At 38.9% G+C, this 13,688-nt stretch overlaps 2 protein-coding genes across 2 annotated transcripts; both read right to left on the reverse strand.

Annotated features, from left to right (window-relative positions):
- Nucleotides 1-4,029: 4,029 nt before the first annotated feature.
- On the reverse strand, nucleotides 4,030-5,013 carry LOC149979347 (interferon alpha-7-like). The gene is made up of 4 exons (XM_090191392.1): nucleotides 4,888-5,013; nucleotides 4,699-4,788; nucleotides 4,418-4,567; nucleotides 4,030-4,143 (listed from the first exon to the last, which is right to left on the reverse strand). Exons 1-4 carry the CDS (start codon nucleotides 5,011-5,013, stop codon nucleotides 4,030-4,032), a joined length of 480 nt encoding a protein of 159 aa, XP_090047518.1.
- Nucleotides 5,014-12,697: 7,684 nt separating this feature from the next.
- Nucleotides 12,698-13,688, reverse strand: LOC110538053 (interferon alpha-7). The gene is made up of 5 exons (XM_090191393.1): nucleotides 13,563-13,688; nucleotides 13,380-13,466; nucleotides 13,074-13,249; nucleotides 12,910-12,979; nucleotides 12,698-12,805 (listed from the first exon to the last, which is right to left on the reverse strand). Exons 1-5 carry the CDS (start codon nucleotides 13,686-13,688, stop codon nucleotides 12,698-12,700), a joined length of 567 nt encoding a protein of 188 aa, XP_090047519.1.

The raw sequence follows: 13,688 nt of genomic DNA on the forward strand, positions 1-13,688 counted from the left end.
TGTTTGTGGTCAATTAACAAGGGCCCCAGGAACCAGTGGAAGAAAAATATCCCCATAACATCAAAGATCCACCACGTTATTTTCCTGTAGGTATAAGGTCATTTTCTGCATAAGCTTCTTTTTTTCACGGCCAAATAGCTTTCATTTTCATGTAGTGTGACCAGCACCGGGTTCCAATTAATGTGTCAATGCCATGTATGAAACTCCAGATGGTCAGATGACATAAAAATAGAGTTCTTTGGTGCCCAAAAATGGAAGCACATTCTGAAAGGTACCTCATACCTACGCTACACCTCAAACCTGTGTTTTGAATTGAAGAGTGCAGTCCATAAGAGCAGACAAAGGAGATCAAGGGTCTGGGAAGATTCTGGATGGAGGAATGATCTAACATCCCTCCCAACGTGTTCTCAAATCTCTTTCTCTGAGCAATTGTGAGTATAAAATAACAATTTCCCTTTTTGTTTTAGCATAATGTAGCTCAGTATTTAGATTATTTACTGTTTTTTATATACAGTCTTTTTTGCTCATCTTTATCAAGGGTGACAATAGTTATGGACTGTATTGGCCAACACATTTTTGATTTGAGGATTAGAAGAGAAGTGGTGTTTGATCAGTGGCCTAAAGCCACAGGTCTGTGGTGTCTTCCAGGGTTACCTTGGTTTCTCAGGTGTGGGCTGAAGTCGTGACTCACTTCACAGCTCACACCTCCCTTTGTAGCACTAGTTCTGGTAAATACCGACTAATAACACATTCGGTGGAAGTGGCAGACTGGCGGGATTTTAAAGACCATTATTGGGCCAAGGATAATGAATAGTACTTGACCTCAGAAGATGAATAAATCCCCTATAGGTGACTGAGGTTTACAAAACCAGATGCTATTTCCTGACCTTGTGAAAGTTTTTAACCTCAATCATAACCCAAACTTTTAGCATGGGAATTAATGAGTCAAATGTGCTGCGCTAACTTAGACTTAAAAAATGAGTTTAAATGTTACTCCTGCAATAGCGTCAGACTATTTCCTTAAATGTAATAGTTAATTGTTAATAAAAACTGACATTTTAATACCATGACTTTTCTTTAGTGATTATCAATATTCTGCCAAATGTTGACATTCTGCCCTAATTCAGAGTGTCAGACCTGTCCAACTTGTCATATTCTAGGATGTAGTTCTCAGACAGATCTACCACAGCATTTATGGCCCCTTCATGAACTTCCACAGTATTAGTAATCCCCTCTAAATCAGATGATATATTTCTGTTTTAGCCAGCGGTGCTTAAAAATCAGACCTATGATAATGTAGGTGTATATGGTGAATCATAACACTTACAATCTTGACACCTGTTCATTAACCGTGATGTTTTGATATAGGTCTGTTTCAATCTCAAGTCAGTGAATCATATACTATAAAATATGATTCACCTCCATGTTTCTATTTCAGGTGCAGGGTGTGTCATTCTGTTTACCCGTCTGGCTCCATTATACATAAATCCTCTGATTCTCACTGAGCTCAACTGGCCCTCAGTCAACTCTCACCATTTAGACATGATCAGACTACACCTGGCTGTAACCTGACATGAACCCTACAACAATAGGCTACATGCATGTACAGTGCCTTCAGAAAGTATTTCCACATTTTGCTGTGTTACAGCCCAAATGGATAAAATGTAGATGTTTTGTCACTGGCCTACACACAATACCCCATAATGTCAAAGTGGAATTATGTTTTTCTATTTTTTTTGTAAAAAAAAATTACAAATTAATAAAAAATGAAAAGCTAGAATGTCTGACACTGGTAAAATAGCGCCAACGAATAGGGCTGCCGTGCTTTTAGCTCTTAGGAAACTTTGCAGTATTAATTTTTTTTATGTGTTATTTCTTACGTTATTAGCCCAGGAAATGTTGGGAGTTATTACATACCGCCGGGAAGAAGTTTTGCATATCAGGGCGATGGTAACTCACCAGCATTATGACCAGGAATACGACTTTCTGATCCTTTGTTTGTACCCCCCCCCCCCCCCCCTGGCAACTGAACGCTGTTTCAAAACACCACCGGAGGTGAGCACACCACCCACTGCTTCAGAGTATATTACTCGCTAATGTTCAGTCTCTGGATAATAAATTTGACTAGCTCAGGCCGAGGATTTCCTTCCAGAGAGACACCGGGGATTGTAAAATACTCTTTCACAGGACTGGGATATGTTCCGGGTAGCCTCCGAGAACAATATAGACGAATGCACTGATACGGTGGCTGAGTTCATCAGGAAGTGTATAAAAGATGTTGTACCACTGTGACTAATTAAACCTACTCTAACCAGAAACCGTGGCTAGATGGCAGCATTCACGCAAAACTGAAAGCGCGAACCATCGCATTTAACCATGGCAAAGTGACTGGGAATATGGCCGAATACAAACAGTGTAGTTATTCCCTCCATAAGCCATTCAAACAGGCAAAATGTCAGAAGAGAGACAAAGTGGAGTTGCAATTCAACGGCTCAGACACTAGATGTATGTGGCAGGGTCTACAGGCAATCACAGACTACAAAGGGGAAATCAGCCACGTCGCGGACACTGACTTCTTGCTTCTGGACAAGCTAAACACCTTTGCCCACTTTGAGGATATCACAGTGCCACCGACACGGCCACTACCAATGACTGTGGGCTCTCTTTCTCCGTGGCCGACGTGAGTAAGACATGTAAGCATGTTAACCCTTGCAAGGCTGCCGTCCAGGACGACATCCCTAGCCGCGTCCACAGAGCATGCGCAGACCAGCGGGCTGGAGTGTTTACAGACATATTCAATCTCTCCCTATCCCAGTTTGTTGTCCCCACATGCTTCAAGATACCCACCATTGTTCCTGTACTCAAGAAAGCAAAGGTAACTGAACTAAATGACTATTGCCCGGTAGCACTCACTTCTGTCATCATGAAGTGCTTTGATGACAACAAAGTATTCAACCTCTTTGTTGTGGCAAGAGTAAATAAGTTCAGGAGTAAAAATATGCTTAACATAATAAGTTGCATGACTATGTATTTCATTTTTAAATAAATTTGCACAAAAATCTAAAAACAAGTTTTTACTTTGTCATTATGGGGTATTGTGTAGATAGGTGAGGGAAACTATGTAATCCATTTTGAAGTCAGGTTGTAACACAACAAAAGTGGAATAAGTCAAGGGGTGTGAACACTTCTTGAAGGCACTAAGGAAATAAATTAAAAGTGGAAAAGGAAACAGTAGGGAGAACTGTTTTACCTCACCGCTTGTGAATTCACTATGCGTCTATTCGGCAAATATTGTTCTGATTGTGTTATTGTGGAATGCAATTACATGGCGTGGGTTGATACAGAGTTCGTAAGAGCTCAAAGTACTGTGTTCAAACAGGCGAGCCCTGCTGAAACCCGTTTACTTATCCTCATTGTAGACAGTAATTTAATATAGCTTAACTACAGATTGACTTGTTTTTAGGGCTTTCCTTTAGCGATTATTAGGCTATAGGCCAGCCGTCCACTCCCGAATAGCGCAGCGGTCTAGGGAACTGCATCTCAGTGCTAGAGGTGTCAATACAGACCCTGGTTCGATTCCAGGCTCTATTACTACTGGCCATTGATTGGGAGTCCCATAGGGTGGCGCACAATTGGCCTAGTGTCGTCCGGGTTAGAGTTTGGCCGGGGTCAGCCGTCATTGTAAATAAGAATTTGTTCTTAACTGACTTGCCTAGTTAAATAAAGGTTAAATAAAAATAATACATGTAAACAAATGTCCTGAGCATGTTTAACCCAAATCTGAACTTTCACACACCGACAGACAGTGCATCACGATGCTACAGAATGAGCACACAGAATAGCAATATTTAAAAGTATAAAACGTGTATTTACGTGACAGCAACAGTATGCACAATTTTCAAATAAATACATAACTTTGATAGATAACATCATTAATGCCTTAAATTGCAGTTTGACATTGCACATAGCCTACCATTCTACAATTATGTTATCAAAATCAGGTACAGTATGTAAATCAGTTCAACAAGTTCAAATGCATGTTCTGTTGGCCCACAGAAGGCTATCAGAGTTGTGTTCCAGAATGAACTGGAGGCTGTACAGGAGCTCTTTTCGAACCACTTCCCAGGCGCAGTAACTGAAATTCTGTGAAAATAAAAATGAACTGTTAGGGCAATGTAGGCTAATATTCATAGAGATATTATCAAAACAGGGATTTCCATTATACTGTATTTGCTTGTACCCTACTTTTTCTTTCAGGATGGCTGTGATGTTCCTGAAATATGTCTTCAGCACCTTTGCCCTGACTAGATAATCACATGTATTCACCCTCCCCATCATCTGACACAAGAAGAAAATAATAAGTGTCACAATCCAACTTTTAAATAGTTAAGTAATGTGTGTTGGCATAGTAACTCACACATTTGCTCTCTTCAATCTGACGGTATACAATATTCAGAAAATTCTCCAACTTCTGTTGGTCCCACTTAGTAGGCAGGTCGTCAGCTCCAAACAATGTGTCGATGTTCTTCAATGTCTCATAAATAGCCATAGCACCACTGCTGCTCAACTGAAACGGACAACAACAATCATTTAAAAAAACATGAATGGCAGTTTAAAGTTTTGTACTTTCTTATCCTAACGGTTGCAAATAGTATTTCATGCTGTGAAGAACACTTGGATATGCGCCCATGCACTTACCTGTGGCGCGCCGGAGGTTGTGAAAGCAGTGGCTGGGAATGCTATGAAGACATTATTATCCTGCATGCACTCCAGAGGAAAATGACCCCCCTGAAGGAATGAGAGAACACTGAAGTCAGGTTGAGCTATTCAGTGAATAAACATAGTTGGAGAATTCATCTCAATTCAAAAGTAATTTAAATAATGTACCATGTCTCTCAGTAGATTGTGGGTTATTCGCACCAGCTGTCCTTGTAGCTGGCAAGGCATGGGCATGGAGCAAACTTGTGCGAGGCAGAGGAAGGCGCTCATCCAAGTGACAGTCTGAAGTGTCATTCTTGGGGTAGCTAGATGACCTGTAACAGAGTATCATTGTTAGTCGAATATAATCCTGAAAGTGATTCATTCGTTGAAACCTGAAGCAATGATCAAATGATATATTGACTCACCTGTTGCCAGTACAGTACAGATTTCCTCCAGTCAGAATTTGTTTTCTGATCCCATATCTGCGGCTTAACTTAAATTGTGAGAATTTAAAGGATGTACAGAAAGTGAAAGGTGGTCTCACTAGGTGTAAAAACTGAATGAATTTGAGAAAGTTTGACCTCGTGAAAAACGCACTTGGACTACCGGATGTCCCTTTTCGTATCCTCCACTTCTCTCTCATCATGTGCCTAATGTGTCCTCAGTAGGCTAGGTCTAAACAATCTAAGTCATCTGGCCTTGCGAAGGCACAAACATTGCTAAAACATAGAGAGAGAGAGAATATCGACCCTTAACTATACAATCTAAAAAGAAAAGGTTCCTTGAGTATCCTTTAGGGGTACTTCAGATTGAAACTGTGGTGGAACCCCCCATAAAATGGTTCTTCAAAGAAACCCTTATAATGGATCCTCAAAGAACCTTTTGAACAACCTTTTGGGGTTAATTTTTTAACTACCCCCCTCCCCCCACCCTTATTATTATTAATAAAAATAATAATATGCATAACAATAACAACAATTACACAATATTTTAGTTCTCTTTGTTTATTATGATTTTAGAGGCAAAGACGAATAAAAAAAATCTAAATATGAGGTAAACTCCCAGCAGGACCCCGAGTCCAATGGGTATATCCTCTGGCGTGTTGATGTTAATGTGTTGATGTTCTCCGTGTCCATAGCCAGAATGATTTTGCAGAGCATGGTGATCGAACAGGTTTCCTGTTTTATTCATCAGAGGTATAGGGAGGGTGAAGTCTATGAATCCACAAATAGTAGATATACAGATGATTAACAGAACGTGCACACGACAGAATTCATACCTTGGTTATTGTGATGATTATGAATGGGGAAAAAAACTTTGATAAGGGCTTTCATAAACATACCTTTGGGATATTAGTTGAAGAGGTAAGGGAGGAGGATGGTCAACGTGATCACCTTGTATGCCTCGTTTGTATACCGGAAAACATAAACACAAAAGTGAGCAGTTCAGTCATCGGAACCCAATACAGCTAGCTTTCAACATATTCTTATAGCCTACATAGTTACTTCTTTGTTGATTGATATCCATTGAATTGTGTCCATTTTGCACAAAAGATTTGCACAAAAATTGAAAGATAGATGGTGTCATCATTGTAACATTCATATGTGTAAACATACTGAATTGTAATTGGATGCATTTTACCGCCATATCATACTGTGCTATGATTGGTTAAGACCACCCAAATGGTTAGTCAATGGTCAGTTTTGATCCTGGTAAGCGATACGTGAACATGCCAGTTATAGCTAGCTAATAAAGAGCTACGTTAAGAAATATCCTGTAGTACTGCATTTTATTATTTTGTACAAAGTGTACAAAACAAGACAATCATAAAACAAAATCAAGTTCGATCATACAAGGGACAAACTTTACCTTAAATTGAGGAGATCTTGTTTAATGTTTCAGTTAAGTGCCTGCACCTGCTGTCCTTTCAAATTCAAATCTAAATGCTTCCGCTGGGCAGTTAGGTTCCTCGATGAACCCCACCTTCTATAGGGTACTTGGAAGAACTTTTTGGGGGTAATTTTCAGTGCCAAGAAACACAAGGTTATTCTAAGAACTTTGAGGTTCTGACAAAGAACCCTTGTTGAACCCTTCATTTTTAGAGTGTACAATGACTGCTGTAGACCTCTATATGTCTTTTATCATCTGAATAATCCGTTAGCATAAAATTGTGAATATCTTGTCATTACTTATCTGATTAAACCAGTTTGCCAATACGTTGTGATAACCTTATCGTAGGTTTATCAGAAAATGATGTCAAATATTTAAAACGACCTAATAGGCATACTACAGCATGCGATCCTCCTGGACATGCTACGTTAAAGGGCCAGTCTGCGGTTGGTACTTACAATTTGAGACTTTTTAATTAATTATATATAGCTATTGATTCTTGAAGAATAGACATATAAAACTTTTAAATGCCTCGTAGTTCAACTGTCGCACCACATCAGAACCCAAATTCTAAGCTTTATTTACTCTGTTGTTTGTAAATAATTTAGCGAATTGTAAGCAAATACTTTACATCCTCAAAATGTGGTTAAAACTGTAGTCTCACTTTGATTTCATTGATGGTCCGACACTTGCATCCTGATCTTGCTATGAATTTGACAGTTGCTACTTTTCTCCAACCCCATCCCTTTGCTGTTTACCAAAACAGTGGCGGGGTGGGCTTTGTGGTTGTTTGTTTTGCAGGTTGCCCCTTTTCAAAAAGTATGCCTATAAACAAATGAATCCATGAAAGTATGACTCAATGAATACAGTTGAAGTTTACATACACTTAGGTTGGAATCATTAAAACTATTTTTTCAACCACTCCACAAATTTCTTGTTAACAAACTATAGTTTTGGCAAGTCGGTTAGGACATCTACTGTGTGCCTGACACAAGTAGTTGTTCCAACAATTGTTTACAGACAGATTATTGAACTTATAAGTCACTGTATCACAATTCCAGTGGGTCAGAAGTTTACATACACTATGTTGACTGTGCCTTTAAACAGCTTGGAAAAATCCAGAAAATGATGTCATGGCTTTAGAAGCTTCTGATAGGCTAATTGACATAATTTGAGTCAATTGGAGGTGTACCTGTGGATGTATTTCAAGGACTACCTTCAAACTCAGTGCCTCTTTGCTTAACATCATGGGGAAATCAAAAGAAATCAGCCAAGACCTCAGAAAAAAATGGTATACCTCCACAAGTCTGGTTCATCCTTGGGAGCAATTTCCAAATGCCTGAAGGTACCACGCTCATCTGTACAAACAATAGCACGCAAGTATGATCACCATGGGATCACGCAGCCATCATACCGCTCAGGAAGGAGACGCGTTCTGTCTCCTAGAGATGAACGTACTTTGGTGCGAAAAGTGCAAATCAATCCCAGAACAACAGCAAAGGACCTTGCTGGAGGAAACAGGTACAAAAGTATCTATATCCAAAGTAAAACGAGTCCTATACTGACAGAACCTGAAAAGCCGCTCTGCAAGGAAGAAGCCACTGCTCCAAAACCGCCATAAAAAATACAGATTACGGTTTGCAACTGCACATGGGGACAAAGATCGTACTTTTTGGAGAAATGTCCTCTGGTCTGATGAAACAGAAATAGAACTGTTTGGCAATAATGACCATCGTTATGTTTGGAGGAAAAAGGGGGAGGCTTGCAAGCCAAAGAAAACCATCCCAACCATGAAGCACGGAGGTGGCAGCATCATGTTGTGGGAGTGCATTATTGCAGGAGGGACTGGTGTACTTCACAAAATAGATGGGATCATGAGGCAGGAAAATTATGTGGGTATATTGAAGAAACATCTCAAGACACCAGTCAGGAAGATAAAGCTTGGTCGTAAATGGATCTTCCAAATAGACAATGACCCCAAGCCTACTTCCAAAGTTGTGGCAAAATGGATAAAGGACAACAAAGTCAAGGTATTGGAGTGGCCATCACAAAGCCCTGACCTCAATCATATAGAAAATTTGTAGTCAGAACCGAAAAAGCGTGTGCGAGCAAGGAGGCCTACAAACCTGACTCAGGTACACCAGCTCCACCAGCTGTCAAGAGGAATGGTCCAAATTTACCCAACTTATTGTGGGATACTTATGAAGGCTACCCGAAACGTTTGACCCAAGTTAAACAATTTAAAGGCAATGCTACCAAATACTAATTGAATGTATGTAAAATTCTGACCCACTTGGAATGTGTTGAAAGAAATAAAAGCTGAAATAAATCATTCTCTCTACTATTATTCTGACATTTCACATTCTTAAAATAAAGTGGTGATCCTAACTGACCTAAAACAGGGAATTTTTACTCTGATTAAATGTCAGGAATTGTGAAAAACTGAGTTTAAATGTATTTGGATAAGGTGTATGTACACTTCCGACTTCAACTGTATATGCATATGAAAACAAGATGAGAATAGATTCATGTATTTTTTATTCAATGTTACGAATTTATAAAATATTATCAGTCAACCAGTATCTCTCTCTCTGTGAGATTATGATTGACATTTTTGTCATTTAGCAGACGCTCTTATCCAGAGCGACTTACAGTGGTGAGTGCATACAGTTTTACTATGTTTTTTACTGGTCCCCTATGGAAGTTGAACCCACAGGATTGGCATTGGAAGTACCACGCTCTACCAAGCTGAGCCACACAAAACTTAATATGATCGCTTTATGTTTCCATCTTCTGCGTCCAATTCATGCCTGTACAGTTGAATTAAACTGTTGGTAATAACTGATGATTAAATAGAAATGAACCATCATGTTATGACATTTGTGTCTGAATAATCCTGCTAACATTAACATTTGAATAGTTCGTCGTTGGGAGAGGCAAGCAGGGCTATATGAATGAACCAATTTGCCGATGTGTTGTGATCGTAGGTAATCGTAGGTTTATTAGAAAATTACCTAAATCATAATTCCTAATACTATAACGTTTCATCATCCCCGACATACTACGCTGAAGGGGACATTTCTGCGATTACCACATCCATTTTAAAACAATTGATACACAAGCTACCCATTGATTCCTGAAGAATATATATACATTTTACAATCCTCGTGAGTTTAGTTCAACTACTGTCTTACCTCATCAGAACCCCAAATAAAAAAATGTTGACATTGTTTGAAACCATGTAAATGTAGAAAAACACAGGATATAGCTTCCAACTGTACATAAAACTAGACTACAACTTTAATCTCATAGGTGGACCTTCCTTTCATCCATAGCTCTGTGACAGTGGTTACTTTTCTCCAACCCCATTTCTCAGCTATTATGAAAAAATAGTGGTTCAGTGACCGCTTTCGTGTTGTTTGAACTGCAGATTACTCCTTTACAAAAGTCAGTCTATAAACAAATGAATGCAAGAAAGAATGGCAGGATGAAAGCATGAATGACTAAATATATAAATTAATTAATAAAAAAAGATATGAGAATAATTATTACATTTTATTATAAAGGAATAAATACATAGCCTTCACATATAAATATCAGTCAACCAATGTTTATAAACAAATAATTCACTCGGTAAATGCATCAGCTGTCAATCTATTAGCCAGTCTCAGAAACATGTCACATGTCTCCAATGATGATTATGTGGTTCTCCAAAAGACCGCTTCTTCTTCACGGCTTGACTCTGCTGTCGAGATATTTCTTGGACTGCACCAGGTTTTCGGGAACCTCCACTCGCGTGATCTCCCATACGCATGCGCTGTGTTCCTGGATAGCAAACAATGTAGAAGTAATTATATATTTTTTCTTCCAGTCATCTCAACCACAGCAGGTGCTGTGCCAACGCATCCTACGACACCACAACGGCGCTTGGAAGTTCCCAGTTTCATATGTGATTTGTGGCAGCGAAATGCATCCCATATGTGGTGATGTAGAACTTTTGCTCAGTCTAATTTAGCCTCTATTCGAGAGCATTTGATATTGGACCCACCCAGTGGCGACCGGTTTTCAGGTCAGGTGGGGCAGAACTCCATCTGTTTTGACTACAACAACAACAAAACGTTTTTAAAAATGTAACGTTTTTATGTTGTTGCCTCTTTTGCATGTTATTTTGGCATTAATACGTGTCACATATAAGTTTGTAAACAATATATAAAAATAAGTAATTATTGAGTAAATAAAGCTGCATACATACATGGTCTCTTTTTTTGCTTTCTTGAGTAAGGCAGTTCCAAAATGCAGGTGTTTCAGCCTAGCTCAGTGATTTCTGTGGTGGTGGGGCAGTCAGCGAAAAATACAGAGCTGTAAATAAGAATTTGTTATAAATTGACTTGCCTAGTTAAACAAAGGTGAAATATATTTTTATTTTATATATATTATTATTATTATATATTATTATATTATATATATTTATATATATGGGGCAAAAAAAGTATTTAGTCAGCCACCAATTGTGCAAGTTCTCCCACTTAAAAAGATGAGAGAGGCCTGTAATCATAGGTACACTTCAACTATGACAGACAAAAAATTTTTTTTTAAATCCAGAAAATCACATTGTAGGATTTTTAAATGAATTTATTTGCAAATTATGGTGGAAAATAGGTATTTGGTCAATAACAAAAGTTTATCTCAATACTTTGTTATATACCCTTTGTTGGCAATGACAGAGGTCAAAGTTTTCTGTAAGTCTTCACAAGGTTTTCACACACTGTTGCTGGTATTTTGGCCCATTCCTCCATGCAGATCTCCTCTAGAGCAGTGATGTTTTGGGGCTGTTGCTGGGCAACACGGACTTTCAACTCCCTCCAAAGATTTTCTATGGGGTTGAGATCTGGAGACTGGCTAGGTCACTCCAGGACCTTGAAATGCTTCTTACGAAGCCACTCCTTCGTTGCCTGGGCGGTGTGTTTGGGATCATTGTCATGCTGAAAGACCCAGCCACGTTTCATCTTCAATGCCCTTGCTGATGGAAGGAGGTTTTCACTCAAAATCTCATGATCCATGGCCCCATTCATTCTTTCCTTTACACGGATCAGTCGTCCTGGTCCCTTTGCAGAAAAACAGCCCCAAATTCATTAAACAGCCCCAAATTCATTAAAAATCCTACAATGTGATTTTTTTGATTTTTTTTCTTTTTTTGTCTGTCATAGTTGAAGTGTACCTATGATGAAAATGACAGGCCTCTCTCATCTTTTTAAGTGCGAGAACTTGCACAATTGGTGGCTGACTAAATACTTTTTTTGCCCCACTGTATATATAAAAGACAATAGCTGTAGGATCAACAGAGGCATCCGGGGCAGTAAGAGGGACAGAAATTCGGTTACTTACATTTTGTCTTTCAACGCCACTGGGATAATGTACATTTGGTGAACAATTATGACAACTAAGCGAAACGGTGGGGATTAATTGAGCTGGGCTAGCTTTGGTGAATTCACAGTGCACCTGTTCAGTCTATTGGGCTAGTATTGTTCCGATTACGTTATTTACTGTGGAAAGCAAATTCATAGAGGGAGTTGGAACCACAGAATTGGGAATTATAAAATGTAATAGGATCTCCATGGTCGGAACGGAAATCGCATGGAGCTCAGAGTTCAACGCTCAAAACAGGCCCGCATTGTCCAGTGTTAAAACACACCTCACTGAAAAAAAGAATTTGGAATATAACTACATTTTGAGAAGATACATTTGACTTGTTTTTAGGGCTTTCCTTAATGGATTCGTATGCTATAGGACTAATAGTTCTAACATCCATATGACCAGAGCATGTTTAATACAAATCTGAATGTTCACACATCGACAGACTGGGCTACAGAATGAGCACTCAGATTAATAATATTTAAAAGTATACAAATGTTTATTAACTTAACATTTGATGATTTTCAAATAGATACATCAATAAATTAATATGTAGGCATACATAAATAATTAACCATGATAAATAAATAAATACATTAATAATATTGCTTTTTGACGTTGCACATTACATGATTGTAGAATAATAGGCTTTTAAAATCAAACACAACTGTAAAAAAGTTCTCCAAGTTCATGTTCATGTTCTGTTGGCCCACAGCAGGCTATCAGAGTTGTGTTCCAGAATGAACTGTAGGCTGTACAGGAGCTCTTTTCGAACCACTTCCCAGGCGCAGTAACTGAAATTCTGTGAAAATACAAATAAACTGTTAGGGCAATGTAGGGTAATATTGTCCAATGTAGAGATATTATCAAAACAATGTGTATATTTGTGTTAAACCTATAGTCTACCTTTTCTTTTAGGACTGCTGCAATGTTCCCAAAGTACGTCTTCAGTCCTTCTGCCCTGTTGAGATAATCACTGGTATCCACACTGCCCATCATCTGCCAGAACGAAAAAGGCAGGCGATGAATAATAATAAAAAATGTCACAATACCACAATTAAACAGTTAACCTATCTGTGTTGGCATAGTAACTCACACATTTGCTCTCTTCAATCTGGCGGTATACAATATTCTGAAAATTCTCCAACTTCCGTTGGTCCCACTTAGTAGGCAGGTCGTCAGCTCCAAACAATGTGTCGATGTTCTTCAATGTCTCATAAATAGCTTTAGCACCACTGCTGCTCAACTGAAACGGACAACAACAATAATTGTAAAAACATAAATTGTAGTATAAAGGGTTCTACTTTCTAATCCTAACAGTTTCAAATACTCTTTCATGCTGTAAAGAACACTTGGATGTACTCGCTTGCCCTTACCTGTGGCGCGCCGGAGGTTGAAAATGCGGTGGCTGGGAATGCCACGAAGACATTCTCCTGCAGGCACTCCAGAGGAAAATTGCCCCCCTGAAAGAAATAGAAAATACAGCATTCACGTTGAGGAATTTAGTTAAACATAGTTGGAGAATACATCTCAAAACAAAAGTAATTAAAAAAAAGTACCATGTCTCTCAGTAGGTTGTGGGTTATTCGCACCAGCTGTCCTTGTAGCTGGCAAGGCATGGGCATGGAGCAAACTTGCGCGACGCAGAGGAAGGCGCTCATCCAAGTGACAGTCTGAAGTACCAT

This window comes from Oncorhynchus mykiss, chromosome 12, assembly GCF_057628025.1.
Source record: "Oncorhynchus mykiss isolate SJ-2025 chromosome 12, ASM5762802v1, whole genome shotgun sequence".
Lineage (NCBI taxonomy): Eukaryota > Metazoa > Chordata > Actinopteri > Salmoniformes > Salmonidae > Oncorhynchus > Oncorhynchus mykiss.